A 19,791-nucleotide genomic window follows, 5' to 3' on the forward strand; every position below is an offset into this window, starting at 1 on the left:
CATCTCTTTTCTTTCTCTCTTTTATTTATTTATTTATTTATTTTTGGAAACAGAGTCTCACTCAGCTTAGTTCACAACAACCTTAAACTCCTGTGTTTAAGTGATCCTCCTGCCTCAACCTCCCGAGTAGCTGGGACTACAGGCACCTACCGCAATGCCTGGCTAATTTTTCTTTTTTTTTTTTTTTTTTTAATAGAGATAAGGTCTCTCTATTGCTTGGGCTGGTCTTGAACTCCTGAGCTCAAGCAATCCAACCACCTCAGCCTCCCAGAGTCCTGGGATTACAGGCATTGAGCCACCGTGCTGGCCTCATCACATCTCTATACAGCTGTGTTTACAAATTTAGCAGGCACTGAGCTTGCCCTTCAACTAAAATCAGGCTTCCCTTCACCTGTCATTGGCCAGAACTGGGTCACATGTCCAACTCTAGACACGATGCCACCAAGAGGGGATAGAATTGCTGGGCTTGGCTTAACCCAACCACAGCTTAATGTGCCCCACACAAACAAAATCTAGGTCTTGAAAACTAGTGCAGGAAGGGAATCTCCAACCCCCTGAGCTTATGTGTAAGACTGTAAGCAAGAGTGTGAGTTTTTGAAAAGAGTGAATCCACTGCTTTTATCTGAGTAGCTTTCATTTTCCTTTTTGGTTCAAAATGAAAATATCTTGGCTCGGTGCCTATAGCTCAGAGGCTAGGGCGCTGGCCACATATACTGGGGCAGGTGGGTTCAAACCCCGCCCGGGCCTACCAAACAACAATAACAACTACAACAAAAAAAAATATCCAAGTGTTGTGGCAGGCGCCTGTAGTCCCAGCTACTTGGGAGGCTGAGGCAAGAGAATAGCTTAAGCCCAAGAGTTTGAGGTTGCTGTGAGCTGTGACATCACAGCACTCTACTGAGGGTGACATAATGAGACTCTGCTTAAAAAAAAGAAAAAGAAAAAGAAAATATCTTGATGATTATCTTTCTTACCACTGTGCAGAGATAACCAGTGTATCAACATACCCTTTTCTCCATAAATCTGTATCATTGTGCAAAGGGTACAGACACATGGCTATCTACCCACAGAGTCCAGCTTGCTGGTGACACAGTGGCAGAGCCACAGTTGCATTCACGGCCTGTTCTCATGCCACCATGTGCAGGGCGAGTGGCCACACAACAGGCAGTCCATACTCCTGTCAACGCACAGAGACCTTCCTTACTCTGTGGCCTCAGAGCGTCCATGTCATGGATAGCTTTAGTTAACAGACACCTCCTGACAGACGGTATGGTCACCCTGACCAGCCCTCATGCATGTCCGTGCACACTTGCCCATTTACTTCCTGGCATAAATCCTCGAAGTACAATGACCAGATCTTTCAGAGTGATGCCAGTTGCCTAGCGCCCTCCAGCCCCGCTCACCAACCCACCCTATGAGCCCCTTCCTCTCTCTTGGTCCCAAAAGGAGGGAGAAAGGGAGGCATTATAAGACATTGTGCCATAAGGACATCAACGGGGACAGAAGCCACTCTGCCCTCTGTCCCTCATCCCACCAACATATCCTGGGCTAAATTTGTTGAATTTTTAAGATGTGAAATTCTGTTTTTCTGCCTTTTTTAGTTGGTTTTAACTGTGATGAATGGTTTGATGGGTCATCCTAGACATGGGGTCAGAAGACAAAAGAAAACCCAAGGTGTGTGGCGGAGACTCCTGTGAGACCTTGTGCCTGGTGACAGCCCCACCCCTGCCGGGCTGCTCCCATCCCCCTCCCTGTGCAGGTGGAGCAGATCCTGGCAGAGTTCCAGCTGCAGGAGGAGGACTTGAAGAAAGTGATGAGGCGAATGCAGAAGGAGATGGACCGTGGCCTAAAGCTAGAGACCCACGAGGAGGCCAGTGTGAAGATGCTGCCCACCTACGTGCGTTCCACCCCGGAAGGCTCAGGTATGCATGCAGACCGGCTCCTCATCTGAGGCACCTGTGGGCTGGGCCCCAAACTGGAGCTTCACTCCTGGCACTACCAGCCTGGGCTGTCCCCAGCCTCCCTGACGTGGGGTCTTCTGAGGAGCAATAAAGTCTTGATTCCTCTGGTCCAGTCCTGGGAACCTCAGGAGCCCCTGGAGCTGGAAAGCCTCAAGAAAAATGGCTTCCTTCATCTGCTCCCCAAGGGTCACTCAGGGGATCTACCAGCCCAGCCTGAGTCTGAGCTATTGCACTAGGTCCCAGTTGGCCCCTGGGTTCTAAGGCAAGGATTGCCCACCTATTTCTCCTCCACAGGAGAGAAATTTGATCCCTCCACAGTTTGCTCTGGTGTCCCCCAGATATTTGGCATCAGCAGCTCCTGTCAGCTCCCTTGGTCCCCCCATGCTTTCCCCTCTACCTTTCTCTGGTCTCAGGGACTGGCCACCCCGGTCCCATCCAGCCCAGGGCCTGCTGGTCAGTGCCCATGATGCACTTCTCCCTGTATCTGCAGAAGTTGGGGACTTCCTCTCCCTGGACCTGGGCGGCACCAACTTCAGGGTGATGCTGGTTAAGGTGGGGGAGGGCGAGGCAGGGCAGTGGAGCGTGAAGACCAAGCACCAGATGTACTCCATCCCTGAGGACGCCATGACGGGCACAGCCGAAATGGTGAGTAGCTCAGGGGGCCAGGGATGGGGAGGTGCGGCTCACCAGGATCTCTGGGCCCAGTTAGTCCATCTACCATGGGCAAGGGGAGCTGTGGGCAGGAGGACCCCCAGCCTCTGAGGACCCAGGAAGGCAGCTGGGAGGCCTAGATAGACAGACCAGACATAGCCAATGTGCCCCTAAAGTCTCACAGTCACCATCTGGCCAGCATTGAGAGGGGTCAGTGGCAGAAGAGGCCCCACCCTGTCCAATTTCCCAGAGGGAAACCTGGCAAGTAAAAACAGAAACGTGATGGAGCAGCCAGGAGAATGTGCTTATCTGGCCTCATGCAGTCCACGCAGGCCATTCTTTCTCAGGGACTGCTCCTTGCTCTCCACCAGGATGCACTCAAAGTGGGCTGGCAGCAATCCCAGGCAGCAAGCACTGGGAGTGGGAGCACAGAAGTAGAGAACCCTGGGACAGCTGAGCAAGGCCAGAGCCCCCCAGCTGATTCCCAGAGAATCAGGGTTTCAAGGCAGGAGGCTGCCTATGGCCCCAGCCCTCACCCCCCCACACACACACACCTGCAGCTCACCTGTCTATGAGGCTGGACAGGAATTGAGGCAGCGGGCATGGTGTGGCCACGGCACTCGGCAAGGAGCTTGGTCATTTGGCAGAGGACTCAGCAATGAGCATAGACAAGCCAATGCATGGGAGTGGGCTGACCTTTAGCAGCCATGGGATAGCCGGGACAGCCAGGACACCTGGAAGTGGCAAAGGAGACTCCAGGTGCTGGAGTCAGAAACTGCAGTTATAGCCAAGGATGTGCCTCCATCTGGAGCCTCAGGAACAGCTGACCAGACCTGAGGCTGGACCCCACTGGGTCAGCTGGGCCTGTCCCTGGGGCTGCCGGCAGCAGGGCTCTGGCACCAGGGGGACCTCTGTGGAAGAGCAGAGAGAGACTGTGGACAGACCTGGCATTCAGTGGGGGGCACAGAGGCCAGTGCTTCCTGGGGCCTACTGGCTCAGCAGCCCCCATCACCTCAGCATGTGGCCCCAAGGATGACTCTGGCCACCCAGTAATCTGACGGCCACCTCCGGGTGCATCTTCCAGCTCTTTGACTACATCTCCGAGTGCATCTCTGACTTCCTGGATAAGCATCAGATGAAGCACAAGAAGCTGCCCCTGGGTTTCACCTTCTCCTTTCCTGTGAGGCATGAAGACATTGACAAGGTGGGCCAGGTGGATGCATGGAAGGCAGACAAGTAGAGGGATGTGCACCCCAGAGGAACTCACTTTCAAGTGCAGCCCTACACCCCATGAAGGGAAAGAGCCCAAACTCTAAAGCAGCCGGTTCTCAACCTGTGGGTCGCAACTCCTTCGGGGATCTCCTGCATATCAGATATTTACATTAAAATTCATAACAGTAGTAAAATTACAGTTATGAAGTACCAACAAAAATAATTTTATGTCTGGGGGTCACCACAACATGAGGAACTGTATTAAAGGGTCGCGGCATTAGGAAGGTTGAGAGCCACTGCTCTAAAGGGAGATCTGGGTTCAAATTGTGCCCTGTTGCTATTTGTGAAGCTTTGGAAAGTGAACATGATATTAACTAACTCTTACTATGTGCCCTGAGCCTCCCCTTGCCCTGGCAGGGAATGTGCTGTCATCGCCCACTACCATGGGAAGTGGCAGCTCAAACTCAGGGGCCTGAGTAAGGCTCAAGCTCAGGAAGCTCAGCTTCAGCTCACCCACAGACCATGGGGATGACACACTGTGTCTGGCTGATTCAGAAATGTGAAGGGACAGAGATTATACTCTACTTGCAAGCTAGCAAGGCATCCTGCCAGTTACACCCACACACACACGTAAATTATATAGCACATAAATGAAACATGAGACCTCTGGGTCAAAGATAAAACCAAGTCATTTTTCAGAGCAAAAGCAGCAGCCAAAGCAACATGTATGGTTTTCCAAACTCCGGTCTTGGCAGAGATGTAGTGAGGGCCAGGTGGCAGGCACTCTCACACACAGTGAGGTGCATTACAGGAGAGGAACCCCGATCTTATATAGAGCTACTCCCCTGCAATGATGTCTCGCGGCTTTATAGGACAGTGTGGTATAGTATAGTACTATACTACAGTATAGTACAGCTTCCTGAGCTCCAGCCTTACTCAGGCCCCTTAAATTGGCTGGGACTCAGCCCTGCAGAAACACGAGATATACGTAGAGAACTGTCCCCAACACCTCTCAAAGCTATGGGACTGTTCTGAGCCTGTTTCTCCAGCTGTAAAGTGGGGTGCAGTTCCTGTGGCCTCAGGCAGAAGCTGGTGAGGGCCATAGCGCCCTGCCCTCAGAGTGATCAGTAGCCACAAGGCCCTCCTCTTCCCACAGGGCATCCTTCTCAACTGGACCAAGGGCTTCAAAGCCTCGGGAGCAGAGGGGAACAACATCGTGGGGCTTCTACGGGATGCCATCAAACGGAGAGGGGTGAGGGGGCACCTGTGCCTTCCCGGGGGCTGCCCTGGGCCAGCACTACTGGCCTTTCTCCCCCATCACCCCACCCTCTGTGCTTCTTGGCAGGACTTTGAGATGGACGTGGTGGCGATGGTAAATGACACAGTGGCCACAATGATCTCCTGCTACTATGAAGACCGCCAGTGTGAGGTCGGCATGATTGTGGGTAAGGGCTCCTTGCAACCCAGCCCCTTTCAGGGGCCCCCGTGTTCAGGCTGCTTGGGGGCCGTGCAGGATGATGGGTGAGGAACAAAGTACCTAACAACTGGTGATGTCCAAGCAGTATGCCCTGGGTAGTCTTGGGGTGTTGAGATGCAGGCACGGAATAGTGGTGGGAAGCAGCATCACTGCATCAGATGTCACACCAGCTGCATATCTGCCTGGCCCATCAGGATTAATTATAACACTTAACCTGGTAAATTGAATAACTAGACTGATTTGTCCAAGTAGAAAAGGATATGCAAAAATGGCACCATCCCTTCCTGGATGGTCTTATCTGGACCTGCCTCTGTGCCCCTGCCCACATTGAAGGCAGGTACCAGGAAAGAGAACAGGAGCCCTCTTGTCCCAATGGAGGGGTCTTCCACACCAACCTCAGGCCATTCTCAGAAGTTCCTGAGGTCATCATAGCAAGCTCTACTAGCAGCAGTCCAATCAGATCAGTTATCTGCATGTGGGTATTTTTCTGGACTCTAGGCCCTGGTTACTCAGGAAGACCCTGTTAAAGTTATTTGTTTTTTGCTGTTGGAAAAGAACTGCTAAGAAAAAAAAAGTTATTTGTTTTTATGGGCCCTTCAGAGCTAACTCTGAAAGGTTAAGTATTTGTGTTCTTACCCATTTGTAATTGTATTCTCCCCCTAAAAAAATAGCATACACTGTATATATTTTTTATATATACACATATCCCCCAAACTCATGCCTGGAAAGTGCAGGAAAACCAGGTGAGGAATAGGCAAGACAAAACCATAACACCCCCCTCCCATCATTGATACATGCTGGTCCTTGGGCCTCTCAGCAGCCAGGTGACAAATGGAGGAGGTGTTACCATCCTCTTAGGGAAGGGGAACTGACCCAGAGAACTGACCCCTCTACCCTCAGCCACACAATCAACCCTGGTCTACCAGCCCCAGAGACAGCCCCCCATCCACTGCTCCAGGCAACATGGACAGACCCTTCGCATAGTCACAGGGGGTACAAGAAGGGGCAAAAGGGGCCTCCCTGTGGGCAGGAACTAGGCCCTCCTATGAAGCTCATGAGCTCTCTGCCCACCAGGCACGGGCTGCAACGCCTGCTACATGGAAGAGATGCAGAACGTGGAGCTGGTGGAAGGGGATGAGGGCCGAATGTGCGTCAACACCGAGTGGGGCGCCTTCGGGGACTCTGGCGAGCTGGACGAGTTTCTGCTGGAGTATGACCGCCTGGTGGACGAGAGCTCCGCGAACCCCGGTCAGCAGCTGTAAGGATCCCCCTACCCCCCAAGCCCGGGCCCTGGGCAGCTGGCACAGCAGCAGATGGGAGCCCAGCCACCGCAGATAATGGGCTTGTTTTTAAACAGCTCTGGGGAAAAGCAAACTGACAGTCCTTTCGTAAGCTCTGTCCCTTTAGCTCTGTGAACGATTAGTCCATAATTGTTACAACCTCTCTCTTCTGACGGTGATCTTGGGCTTAGAGAAGGCTCTGAGATGCTTCCGGCAAGATTTCTGGGTTTAACCCATAGGTCCCCAAAGTACCTATCTGTCCACGTTCGTAGAATGAGTTTTAGTTTTGTGTGGAATGCTGAGGGTTGGCAGGTGTAGCTGGGGACCCAACAAGCACAGAGCTTGACATTAATTCTGGCTATCATTTGTTAACCATCTGCTATGTGCCAGGCCAGTGTTAAGTACTTTATTAGAAACCTGTCTGAGCTCACAGACCTTGACTAGGTCAGTGGTATCAAAGGTAGATGAAAATAGGAAGGCTCAAAGATTAGGCAAGAATGTGCCAGCCTCGTGGTGCTCTCCTCAAGCTGGGCACTCAACCTCCGAGCCTTAGTTTCCCCAACCATGAATGGCTGATTATGACAGCAGCCCCTAACATGGCTGTAGAACAAAAGTTACAGGACGCATGCTCAGAGCAGAGGAAGGTTCCAGAGGAACCTGGGCTGGGTCTTTGGATTCTGTCCTTTTCCTGCGCTGGGCTCAGCACCAGGCTGAACGTGCACGTTTCAAATCCCTTAAATTTCTAAAGCGCCAGTTCATAAATGAGGGAAAAGACGTGAACCCAGGTCCTTGGGCAAAGGGGGTGGGGTTTGGGGGTGGGAGTGGAGGGTGCGGGCGGGGGGCGGGGCGAGGGGAGTCACAGCGCCCCCACGTGGCCGCCTCCACCTGCGTGTGGAGCCCTCCCTCGCGGGCCTGCTGGCATAACCCGGCCGCCCTGTGTCCAGGTACGAGAAGCTCATCGGCGGCAAGTACATGGGCGAGCTGGTGCGGCTCGTGCTGCTCAGGCTAGTGGACGAGAACTTGCTCTTCCAAGGGGAGGCTTCTGAGCAGCTGCGCACGCGCGGTGCCTTTGAAACGCGCTTCGTGTCACAGGTGGAAAGGTACGCGGAGGGGGGTGGTGGAGCGGGGCTCAGGGGCGAGGCCCCGGGGCGTGGACCCATGGAGACTGAAGACTGGATCCCAGGGGAAGACGGAATCCCAGACCCGGGACGCAGGGGCAGGAAATGAGAGACTGGGACCGGGTTCCGAGAGTGGACTGGGCCCAGATGGCGGAGGGCGTTATGCCGGGGCGGGGACGGTTCCCCTCTCTTCCCATCCCCCCTCCAACCCGCGCAGGAGGCGGGGTCCTGGACTGAGATGTAAAGGGCAGGGGCTGCAGCGAGCTGCAGTTGGAGAAGCAGACCCCACCTGCCCGGGGCACCATCTCACTTCATCCACTCACAGCCCCGAGGCGCGGCATTGTTGAGACATTGCTGATGTTAGAGCGCAGACCCTGGGCTTCGAGGGTATTTTACTGGCCCAGTTACTGCTGCTTCTGGGTGGAACCAGGACCCGCTCACTTCCCGAGCCCACGCCCCAAATGTGTTGGCTGGTTGTGCTGAGCAGGATCCCTGGAGAGTTGGCTGGCCTGGGCCCTTCCCTGGAGAAACAGGGGCCACCGCTGGGGGAGGGAGAGACGGGCTAGCAGTGTGACCCTCGGTGCCGGCCCTCTCTCCTCCCACCCACAGCGACTCGGGAGACTACAAGCAGATCCACAACATCCTGAGCACGCTGGGGCTTCGGCCCTCCGCCGCGGACTGCGACATCGTGCGCCGTGCCTGCGAGAGCGTGTCCACGCGCGCCGCGCACATGTGCTCGGCGGGGTTGGCGGGCGTCATCAACCGGATGCGCGAGAGCCGCAGCGAGCAGGTGATGCGCATCACGGTGGGCGTGGACGGCTCCGTGTACAAGCTGCACCCCAGGTGAGCCCGCGCCGCTCTGCCCCGCGAGCTGCCCTCCCTTCTCACACAAGGCTGGAACAAGCACTCTCAAGTTCCTGGTGGGTCCTAGGTCTGGGAATTAGTGGTCCTCTTCTCCTTGTCGCCCCCACCCCCCCGACCTAAATGCTGGCAAAGCGTCGTCTGCTTTCAAATGGCTATGAAGAATGGGCAGGGGTGAAGTCTGGGAGGGCACGGAGGACAGACAGTAACCCTGTTTCCCTGCCGTCCAGCTTCAAGGAGCGGTTCCACGCCAGCGTGCGCCGGTTGACGCCCAGCTGCGAGATCACCTTCATCCAGTCAGAGGAGGGCAGCGGCCGGGGGGCGGCCTTGGTCTCCGCGGTGGCCTGTAAAAAGGCCTGCATGCTGGGCCAGTGAGAGCAGAGGCCCCAGGGACTGGGAGGAGGCAGACCACTGTACCCGGACCCCAAAGGGACAGCGCTTCCCACAGGTGCTCCCAGCCTGGCCAGGGCAGGAGGCCTGGCCTTGTCAGAACCCTGGATGCCTCCCAGTCCCGCTAGGGAAGGAGGAACCGACCAGGCCTCTTCTGTGAGTCAGTCAGTGAGACAGACCCAGGGCCCTGACCGGTCAGAGGGATGGGGCACAGGAACAGATCACGCAGCTCCTCTCCTTTCTTGCTGGAATCAGCTACCCAGACCGGAGTTGCTCATCCAGGACTTCATTGCATCTCCACACTGGCAGCCTCTCGGAGTTGTCAGCCTGGCTTGGGCCCCACCTCTCAGAAGGGGGTGCCCTCTGGTCGCTGCTGTGGCCTGACTCCCCTTGGAGTGCCTCCCGTGTGGGGAGGCAGCTCCAGCAGCTCTGCCATGCCTAGGCCTGAGCCCCACAAGAGCCAGGGGCAGCTGATACCCAGGCCTGGCTGTTCTCTTGCCTGTGGCTTAGGAGACCCAAGAAGCAATGGGTGGACACTCCATGGAGGAGGTATCCCAGGCTGTGGGTACCCCCAGAGACCTTTGCCCACCCTTAACACCCATCCCTAAACGGTTTGTGCTTCTGGCATGAACCCTCACAGCAGTTGCAAGAGACAGAGCCACCAAGCCCTTCCCCTAGGGGGGCCCATGAAGGGGCAGAGGACCAGCCCTGCACTGTCAGGAGCCCCCTACCTGCTTCCAAAGGCAGGGTGGCTTCTTCAGCTCCCATGGCAATGGCTCAGGAAGAAACCCCAAGCAGCACTCAGCACACCCCAGAGGGCCACCCAAGCCCTTCCTCTGGTCCTCACCAGACCTCTCATATGCCATGCCACCTTCTCCGTGCCTGGCTGTGCGCATGGACTATGTGAGTTTTTTAATCAAAGATTAAAAAGTTATAAACATGGTCTGTTTACCATTCTTTGACCTCTGTGCATAAGGTCTATGGCATCAATATAGAAAGAGAAATTGTCGTATGCATGTGCACGCTTCTGTAAACCAAGATTCATCTTGGGATCTGCCATCCTTTGCAGCCTGCAATGCCCAGGGCATTGTGAAGAGCAACAGACTAGGCTGTAGGAATAGGAATGGGGTGACGGGGGTGGGCCAGAGGTACTGAACAATAGACTGCCCTGCCCCCTGTTTGCCAGGTCAAGTGCTGCTGGGGTGGGGAAGGGGATCCTGCTGCAGGTTAAGTCTCAGCAGGGTCCTGTCTCCTCAGGGCCACTTAGGTTCTGACAGTGAGTGGGGGGCCAGGAATACAAGATGTCACAGGATTTCTAAGGTCCCACCAGATGCTCCTATTTAGAGTTAGCCAGCATAGGGCCTAATGCTATTTTCATGCAGCTTAAACACAGTTCCATACAAATGTATAGCTGTGTGACTGAGACGCGCATTTTCTAATGGGAGAAAGTATACCAGGCCAGTCAGGATCAACTGTTTGTTTCATTCAGAACTTAACCCAAGGTTGTGATTTTGGAAAGTACTTCCCCCTTCAGATCTCGTTTTTCTTGGGGGTTTTTTTGTTGTTGTTTTGGTTTGGTTTTGAGGTTTTTGGCCGGGGCTGGGGTTTGAACCCACCACCTCTGGCATATGGGGCCGGTGCCCTACTCCTTGAGCCACAGGCGCCACCTAAGATCTCTCGTTTTCTTGTACTTCTTATGTGGGATTGCTTCAATTCATAGTATTCTCGAGTCTAAGCATCGTAAAGTGGTGCAAATGTCTTATGCATTATCCGTATCATTGTACTCACATTGGAACATTCACGTATTAGCACACATTTCAAAATATATGGCTTTCTATTTCTCCTTTATGTTATAATTTAGGGCATTGTATCAACTTTTAAGAATTATTTGTGTAGGCTCAGTGCCCATAGCTCAATGGTTAGGGCACCAGCCACATACACTGAGGCTGGTAGGTTCGAACCTGGCCCAGCCTACTAAACAACAATGACAACTACAACAAAAAAATAGCCAGGCATTGGGGCGGCACCTGTAGTCCCAGCTACTTGGGAGGCTGAGGCAAGAGAATTACTTAAGCCCAAGAGTTTGAGGTTGCTGTGAGCTGCAACACCATGGCACTCTACCAAGGGCAACAAAGTGAGACTCTATCTCAAAAAAAAAAAAAAGAATTATTATTTTAGGTAGGTTATATGTCTGAATGGAAATGAATGAATTGAAATAAATAAAGTGAATTTATTTTCCAGATGGAAAAGGTGTCATAAAACATGTGGGCTCAGGGTCTGAGAGATGAGAGCCCCTGTGCTGTTCCAGCCAGCTGCTGACAGACGCAGGCCTGGGCCCGGTGGAGGAGCAGTGGAGGGGGCAGCCAGTGAGCCCAGCTAGGGAGCAAGCCATCACTCCTGCTGCCTCTAGGAGGTCCCCTGCTTCCCCAGGCTCTCAGAAGCTGTTGAGGCTGCTGCTGTAGAAGAGCAAAGAGTGCTCGGGCTCTTGCTCTACCACTCAGCACTACTTCCAAGGCCATATGTCCCACATGCATGAAGGGCCAAGAGGATGTTTGGGGTTTTGGCTCTATGTTCCAAATCCTCGTGCAAAGCAGTATCACATAGGTCTGCCCATCAGCTAGGGTGCCAGGCCCTCTGTGGATACACAGGTGTTGATCAGGCCAGGCAAATGGAAAATGTGTCCCATGAGCTCCCAGCTAGGAATGTCAGAGAGCTTTTCTTTTGATGGGGGAAGATGGATCCTCATTCTGTTGCCCAGGCTAGAGTGCCATAGCTCACAGCAACCTCAAATGCCTGGGTTTAAGCAATCCTGCCTCAGCCTCCCAAGTAGTTGGGACCACAAGTGCCTGCCACAATTTCTAGCTAATTTTTCTATTTTTAGTAAAGACGGGGTCTCATTCTTGCTCAGTCTGGTCTTGAACGCCTGAGCTCAAGTGATCCTCCCACCTTGGCTCCCAAAGTGTTGGGATTACAGGCAGGTGTGAGCCACCACACCCCACCCCAGAGAGCTTTTCAAAGGAAGCAGAGTTGAAATGGGGCTTGAGAGCCAACAATGTTCCAAAGAGCAGAGGTGGAAATGTTCACAGAGAGGGGCCCCAAGCAGGGCAGGCTGCATGGGGAAGGCAGCTGTGGGGTTTCCTTCTCCCTCCACAATTACCCCAAAGCCAAGCAAAGGGTTCTGTCTGGGGTCACAGCGGCTCAGGACAGCCTTCTGCCCGTCAGTCAGAGGAGAGAAAGGCCAGAGCCTAAAGCCTCTGGGGATCTCAGGCCAGAAACTGTCCTCAGAACACCCACTGCCCTCCCTTGCTCAGCAAGACCCCTAGGCCACCGCTTCCCAGCTGACCCTTAGTGGCCAGGAGTGATGGTCAGATGGGGATAACCTTCATTCAGCACCTAGAGTGGAGAGAATCAAGCCAGCTCTGCTAGGGGAGACACTGCAAAATACCTGATCCTGCCAGGATGGAGGGACACCAGGATGTTACCCACTGGGGATGTGAAGGTCACTAGGAAAGTAACTGGAATCTGCTGGAGCCCTTGTGCCCCCCTCTCAGGCAGGGGCTGCCAAGTTTGGGCCTGTCTTTTGCTTCTCTCCTTATTTGGATCTCCAGGTGATAAGGCTGAGACATAAAAGAGGCTGGGCCCTGTGACAACTGTGACAGCAGCCAGGCCACTGTGTTCAGAGAATGGTGAGTGCCTACTGGTGCCGGCCTTTGGGCTTGGGGGACAGAGCCAGGGACTCTGTGCCTGCACTGAGCCCAGAGAGGTCTCCATGGATACAAAGAGGCCCCTGACCAGGTTCTCTTGGCCAAACTCCAGGGCTGTGCAGGGATGGGGAAGGGAGACTTTTGGGAGTTGGGGAGAGGACCCTATTCCCAGCTTTGGAATTGTAGGCCAGCAGGAAGGCGGGGACCCGAGGCAAAGCCGCAGCCACCAAGCAAATCCAACGTGGCTCTTCCAACGTCTTTTCCATGTTCGAACAAGCCCAGATCCAGGAGTTTAAGGAAGTGAGTGCCCTGTCCCCAACAGCCTCAAACCCCATCCCAGCCCTCCCACCTGCCTCCTACTTCCCTCTCACACCACCCTCCTGCCTTCCCTGGGGTGGGGGAGCTGTGCCTACAGAAGGGCCCCCACCTCGCAGGCCTTCAGCTGCATCGACCAGAATCGTGATGGAATCATTTGCAAGTCGGACCTGAGGGAGACCTACTCCCAGCTCGGTGCGTGAACTCAGCCCACCCACCACACCCTGCTCACCCCAGGACCCTGAGAGGACAGGGCCTTGCACCTCTCTTGTAGTACTTTTGTCTCCTTACATTGCTTTCCCCCCTTGTCACACTCTCCTTCCATGTCATCTTCCTCACCCACTCCTTTGCCTCTCCACCCTGTGGCCAGAAAGGAGGGGAGGGCAGCCTGGGCCCTTCTTAGGGACACCCAGGGTCCCTGTGCACTTCTCATACCCCACTACCACTAGGAAAGGTTTGTGTCCCAGAGGAGGAGCTGGACGCCATGCTGCAGGAGGGGAAGGGCCCCATCAACTTCACCGTCTTCCTCTCGCTCTTTGGGGAGAAGCTCAACGGTGAGCCTGAAGCAGAGCTGGGCTCTTGTGGCTAGGCAGCAAGCCAGAACCCCGCCTGAACCCTGCCTAAACCTCACCTGAACCCCACCTAAACCCCACCTAGACCCCACCTGAACACCCCTAGAGCCCACCTGCCATGGCCCATTCAAAGGACTTGGGGCCCACCCCTGCACATCCTCTGCTTCAGCATCCTATGGGCACTGGGCCCACTCCCCAATCCCACCCCCCAGTGTTAATGTGGGCTCAGCCTGCACTCCTAAATCCCAGACTCCGGCCAGGCCTGCCTCCCTAGGGGTATAGGTATTCCCAGTCCCTCTGGGACCCAAGGAATACTTCATATTTGAAAATGCTACCCCCACCTATTCTGGGACATGGAGGGAACCTCATGCATCCCAGATTCCTCCTGGATGGGACTCAGGAGGCTGGAGATATGGGCATTCACCTGGCTATCTTGGCTTCCAGGGACAGACCCTGAGGAAGCCATCCTGAGTGCCTTCCGCATGTTTGACCCCAGTGGCAAAGGGGTGGTGAACAAGGATGAGTAAGTTTGAGCCCAACCAGATGAGACCGAGGGCTGTGAGGACCCTTGTAAGGGGGGCTAGCTGCACTTCGGGGCCTTCACCGTTCTTTCTGAGGTGGAGCAGTCCTTCCCTGGGCTTCCCTTCCTCTTCGCTGTGTGATTCCCCTCCCCCAGGTTACCCTAGTCAGGCCTTCCCACTTCCCCCAGGTTCAAGCAGCTTCTCCTGACCCAGGCAGACAAATTCTCCCCTGCTGAGGTGAGCCTTCCCCGCCCCTTCAACACCTGTCCCCAGCACCTTCCCTAGGCCTACCCCTCACAGGGCACTGGGAGGCCTTGGCAACTCATTGCCCACTACAGCTCAGAGCCCAGCACCAGTGTGGCAGTTGCTGAAGGGGTAACCCGGGGTTCTTCCTGGAGGAGGTGCCATCTGTGTTGAGACCTGGAGGGTGAAGACAAGGAGTCAAAAAAGAGAGGAGGGTGTGCCAGGCAGGGAGACTGTGCATGACCCAGGGTGAGAGCTTCTGGAGGAGGCTTTGTACACGTGGGGCGGGCCTGTCCCTGAGGCCAGGATGGGCCCTTTGACCCATGACCCCTAGTTAGATTTACTCCCCAGTCTGCTCGGAGTCAGCCAGTGGAAAAACCCAGACTTTTGGGTTTGGGGTTTCAGAGGCTACAGCCCAAAGTATGGCCCCAGTAGGCAAGGCGAAGGGTCACTGGTCTCCCTTGGGTCACAGCTCTGTGGGCTGCCCTGGGAGGCTGGGGCTGCCTCTCACCAGTGCCCCCGCAGGTGGAGCAGATGTTTGCACTGACACCCATGGACCTTGAGGGGAACATCGACTACAAATCCCTTTGCTACATCATCACCCACGGAGACGAGAAAGAGGAGTGAGGGCAGGCCTGTGGGTGCTTCAATAAACTCTGCTGCTGAATTAGAATTGCAGTGCTGGCTTGTCTGTGACAGATGGGGTGGGACCCAGCCCAGGGATCCCAGGGGCCCCATGCAGGCATCACTATGATGGTGATCACCACACACATCTCGGAGCCAGCCCCTTACCACCTCACCTCGATTCATCCCACACTGCCAAGTGGAGTATGGACCCACGATCATGCCCAGTTTACAGATCAGGCCCAAAGCCATACCTCTAGGAAAGGAAACTGTGGGCTTTACACCCCCCTCCACCATGCCTAAGGTGTGCACTGCCCAGCTCCTCAAGGCTGTGCAGAGAAAAGGCTGCATGCTGGGCACCCAGCAAACTCTGTCCCACAGCCTTACTGGCAGGCAGAAGCCCTGGGGCCCTCCCACACCCCTCTTGGCACACAGGCTCAGATGGACCTCCCTGCACACCAGCATGCATTTTGTTGGGCCCTGCATGAAAGGCACAGGGAACTCATTTGCAAACATGGCCAACTTCTTGAGGAAAATACAAGCAAGGTGCTATAACAGAATGGACACCAAAGGAGGGCCCAGAGTCCACACAAATTTTTGGAGGAAGTACTCAGAAACTGGCCTCTTACCTCATGAGCCCCTAACCCCAGGGGAGAAAGCATCAGACAGCTGGAGGGCAGGGAGAGGACTCTCAGGAGAGAGCTGGTAGTGTCCCCGCCCCCACCTCAATTTTTTTCTTTTTGAGATGGAGTCTCACTCTGTCACCCTTGGTAGAGTGCGATGGTACCACAGCTCACAGCAACCTCAAACTCTTGGGCTCTTGTGATCCTCTTGCCTCAGCCCCCCAAGTAGCTATGACTACAGGCGCCCACCACAACACCTGGCTTTTTTTTTTTTTTGTAGTTTCTTTTTTTAATTGTTGAGGATTCATTGAGGATACTGAGAATCAGCTGATTACATTTGTTAGGTAAAGTCCCTCTTACACACCAGGCTATTTTTTAGAGATGGGATCTCACTCTTGCTCAGGCTGCTCTCAAACTCTTGAGCTCAAGCAATCCACCCAGGGGCTAGAGGAGGGGATGACCTCTGTCATGAGTACTGGAGGAGCAACAGGGGACCCACAAAGCACCAGAGAGAGGCAGAGACAGAACAGTGACAGACCCAGAGGGCACAAAACCCCCTGCGAAAACAGAGCAGGAGCACTCTGCCAGCCTCACCCCTCCCTCCAAGGCCCCAAGAGGAAAGGTGTTTTCACCTGCAGAACTGTTGAGTTTTGATTTTTTTATCCAGGACCTGGAAATTTAATTACCAAATTGAGACGAGATTTAAAGTAATCACTGCATTTTCTATTGTTTATAGAAGATCGCCAAAGTCATGGAACTATCCAAGTTTTCATTCTAAGAGCAGGCAGGCCACCAGCCCACTGACCCTGGGCATTCATAAAGAAAGGGACAGTGAGTGAACAAAATCAAGCAGCTGTTAATTCATGTGATTCTGTCACGAGTCAGCATTCAACCAACTGATTTCATAAAGTAGGTATAATTTTATAAGCCAAGCTTCTAGAGGGAAAAATTGTGAAAGACTGAAATGGACCAAAAAGATCAGGGGTGTCTGGTGATCTGATTTGAGGGGGTCTTTGCACCAGTCACTGCAAACTGAGTTGAGCTATTTCACAGCTCTGTAACTTGTAGATAGCAACAAGTAAAAGAGATAGCTAATGGCAAGGCAGTAGTCCTTGTTCATAGATGTGCAAATAAATGTTGTTCAGCAGAAGCACAACTGATTTTTCCCTTCTCCTCTGTACAAGAAGCCAATTTTGCATCTATTAAGCAAATTCATCTCAGCATTCCTAACTATCTACACACGCACCTGTTCTTTGATTTTCTCCTCTGAACCAGTTGTAACATCTTGCTGGTTCCCTCATGAATTAACAAATAAATAAAATCTTTGGGAGGTGTCCATTTTATTTCATCTGTGAGGCATGATTTTGCTTTTAAAAAGTTACCTTTTGGCCAGGTGCAGTGGCTCACACCTATCATCCTCGCACTCTGGGAGGCTGAGGCAGGTGGATTGCCCTGCACTCACAGGCTGCAGACCAGCCCGAGCAAGGATGAGACCTGTCTCTAAAAACAGCCGGGCATTGTGGCAGGTGCCTGTAATCCTAGCTACTTGGGAGGCTAAGGCAAGAGAATCGCTTGAGCCTAGGAGTTGAAAGTTACTATGAGCTATGACACCATGGTACTCTACCAAGGGCAACAAAGTGAGACTCTGTCTCAAAAAAAAAAAAAGAAAAAGTTATCTTTTCTGGGTGGGCGCAGTGACTCACGCCTGTGATCCTAGCGCTCTGGGAGGCCAATGCAGGCAGATCCCTTAAGCTCAGGAGTTCAAGACCAGCTTGAGCAAGAGCAAGTCCCCAACTCTACTAAAAATAGAAAAACTAAAAAAAATTAAAAAATAAAAAATAAATAAAAATAGAAAAACTAGGCTCGGCACCCATATCTCAGTGGTTACAGCACCAGCCACATACACCAGGCCTGGCAGGTTCAAACCCAGCCAGGACCTGTTAAACAACAATAACAGCAACAACAACAAAGTAACTGGGTGTTATAGTGGGTGCCTATAGTCCCAGCTACTTGGGAGGCTGAGGCAAGAGAATCACTTAAGCCCAAGAGTTTGAAGTTGCTGTGAGCTGTGATGCCACAGTACTCTACCCAGTGCCACAGAGTGAGACTCTGTCTCCAAAAAAAAATAAAAAATAAATAGATAAATACAAAGCTCTCTTTTCTGGAGAAAAGGGAACACTTCTACACTGCTGGTGGGAATGCAAATGAATACCTTCCTTTTGGAAAGATGTTTGAACACTTAGGGATCTAAAAATAGACCTGCCATTCAATCCTACAAATTCCTCTGCTAGGTATATCCAGAAGACCAAAAATCACATTATAACAAAGATATTTGTGCCAGAATGTTTATTGCAGCCCAACTCATAATTGCTAACTCATGGAAGAAGCCCGAGTGCTTAACGACCTAGGAATGGACTAAAATTGTGGTATATGTACACCATGGAATATTACGCAGTCTTTTAAAAAGATGGAGATTTTACCTCTTTCGTGTTTACATGGATGGAGCTGGAACATATTCTTCTTAGCAAAGTATCTCAAGAATGGAAGAAAAAGTATCCAACCTACTCAGCCCTCATATGAAAGCTATAATCCAATTATAGCCCAAGAATATGGGGAAAAGGGATAGGGAGGGGAGGGGCCGGGGGTGGATGGGTGGAGAGAGGGTGATTGGTGGGACCACACCTACGGTGCATCTTACAAGGGTACATGTGAAATTTACTAAATGTAGAATATAAATGTCTTAACACAAAATTAATTAATTAATTTAATTTAATTTAAAAAAGAAAAAAGTTCTCTTTTCACGTTCCTGGCAGAACAACCTGGTAAGGTTAGTCCTTTCACACCAAAACTGCCTGTGTCCGTGTGAGTTTGGAGTAAACTGAGCGAGTGTGACAAAAGAGAGAGACAGAAGGATAGAAACAGAGATAGACATAGACCCAGGACACGAGTTCAGCCTGCACTACTGCCCAATGGGGCAGCCACTGACCACCCAAGGCTGCTGAGCACTTGAAATGTGGGAGATGCTACAAGTGTGAAATGCACACCATATTGTGAAGATTAGTACAAAAAAAGAATGCAAATATCTCAGTAGATTATATGTTGAAATGAGAACATGTCGTATATATTGGGTATGAGCTAAAAATAAAATCCTAAGCACCCTGCTAACTGAATGCACCCCCCTTGGCCAAGGAGACTGCAGAAAAACCTTAATACTGAGTTCCCATCCATGACTGCCTGGGAGCTATAAAGCACATTACACATGCCCACATTCTCTGTTTTCATAAATATTCATGACTCCTCCTATAGCTTGTTAAACATGTATATTTAGCCACCTACTCTGAAGAAAATCCTGTTCCTTTTGTCTCTCTGAAGCATGCATTCCTGGCTTATGGCTGGGAGCTGTGTTTGCCGACTTGCCAGAATGGCCACTCTCAGCTAAAAACCCTTTATGAGAAATAAACCTCTCCTTTGTCCAAAGCATAAATCTCATCTTTTTTTTTAGTTAACATAGGTTAAATTAAAATATTACTAACACAGCCTTGGCTGGGCGCAGTGGCTCATGCCTGTAATCCCAGCACTCTGGGAGGTCAAGGCAGGATTGCCTGAGCTCAGGAGTTTGAGACAAGCCTGAACAAGAGCAAGACCTCGTGGCTACTAAAAATAGAAAAACTAGCTGGATGTTGTAGTGGGCACCCGTAGTCGCAGCTATTCGGGAGGATCGTAAATTGGCAGGAGGATCACTTAAGCACAAGCGTTTGAGGTTGCTGTGAGCTATGACTCTACAGCACTCTACTCAGGGCACAGAGTGAGACTCTGTCTGAAAAAAAAATTTTTTCTAAAATTAATTTCACCGCTTTTTCACTTTTTAAATGTGGCTACTAAAACATTTTGAATTCCAGGCGTGGCCCTCAGCCTCATCTCACAGCACGAGTTAGACTGGGTAATGCATCTGTGGCTTGCCGGGGTTCGAAGGCTCACTGGGCTCAAAAGCACCAGCCTTCTCCACAGACACTGCTCCCAGTAGACAGCTGTGGTTTTTAATGGCCTCAGAAGCAGCCAATTGCATTTGGATGCAGTTGCCTGTGAGTGTCCTAGCAGTATAGGAAGAGGCAAGAGAGGCTGTTTCCAGAGAGTGGAGATCATACAAATTCATTTGTAAAGGCCAGACTTTTTTCTCAGAAGCTCAAGCCATTGCCGATAGAGTGTCTAAAGGTATATGCCCAAGGATGCTGGAGGGCA

General features: G+C 52.4%; 2 protein-coding genes across 5 annotated transcripts in view; both read left to right on the forward strand.

Annotated features, from left to right (window-relative positions):
* Positions 1-11,104, forward strand: part of GCK (glucokinase) — a 48,630-nt gene extending 37,526 nt beyond the window's left edge. For 2 of the 3 annotated variants that reach the window (XM_053608415.1, XM_053608414.1), the window contains exons 2-10: positions 1,760-1,922; positions 2,452-2,606; positions 3,697-3,816; positions 4,981-5,076; positions 5,170-5,269; positions 6,376-6,559; positions 7,526-7,681; positions 8,309-8,542; positions 8,791-11,104. In XM_053608415.1, the coding sequence (XP_053464390.1) occupies positions 1,760-1,922; positions 2,452-2,606; positions 3,697-3,816; positions 4,981-5,076; positions 5,170-5,269; positions 6,376-6,559; positions 7,526-7,681; positions 8,309-8,542; positions 8,791-8,935 (1,353 nt within the window). In that variant the 3' untranslated portion in view covers positions 8,936-11,104. Of the gene's footprint in view, positions 1-1,759; positions 1,923-2,451; positions 2,607-3,696; positions 3,817-4,980; positions 5,077-5,169; positions 5,270-6,375; positions 6,560-7,525; positions 7,682-8,308; positions 8,543-8,790 lie in introns of those variants that run through there. The other variant, XM_053608416.1, reaches the window with a different exon arrangement.
* A 1,075-nt stretch (positions 11,105-12,179) lies between these two features.
* Positions 12,180-14,974, forward strand: MYL7 (myosin light chain 7). Of its 2 annotated transcripts, none has more exons than XM_053608419.1 (7): positions 12,180-12,636; positions 12,841-12,954; positions 13,089-13,164; positions 13,419-13,523; positions 13,986-14,064; positions 14,251-14,299; positions 14,778-14,974. In XM_053608419.1, the coding sequence occupies exons 1-7, from the start codon at positions 12,634-12,636 to the stop codon at positions 14,850-14,852; spliced, it is 501 nt and encodes a 166-aa protein (XP_053464394.1). In that variant the 5' UTR covers positions 12,180-12,633; the 3' UTR covers positions 14,853-14,974. The 2 variants fall into 2 exon arrangements, with proteins under 2 accessions (XP_053464394.1, XP_053464393.1); XM_053608418.1 differs by having other exon boundaries at positions 14,831-14,974.
* Positions 14,975-19,791: the final 4,817 nt, after the last annotated feature.

Source organism: Nycticebus coucang, chromosome 11, assembly GCF_027406575.1.
Source record: "Nycticebus coucang isolate mNycCou1 chromosome 11, mNycCou1.pri, whole genome shotgun sequence".
In the NCBI taxonomy this organism is placed as follows: domain Eukaryota; kingdom Metazoa; phylum Chordata; class Mammalia; order Primates; family Lorisidae; genus Nycticebus; species Nycticebus coucang.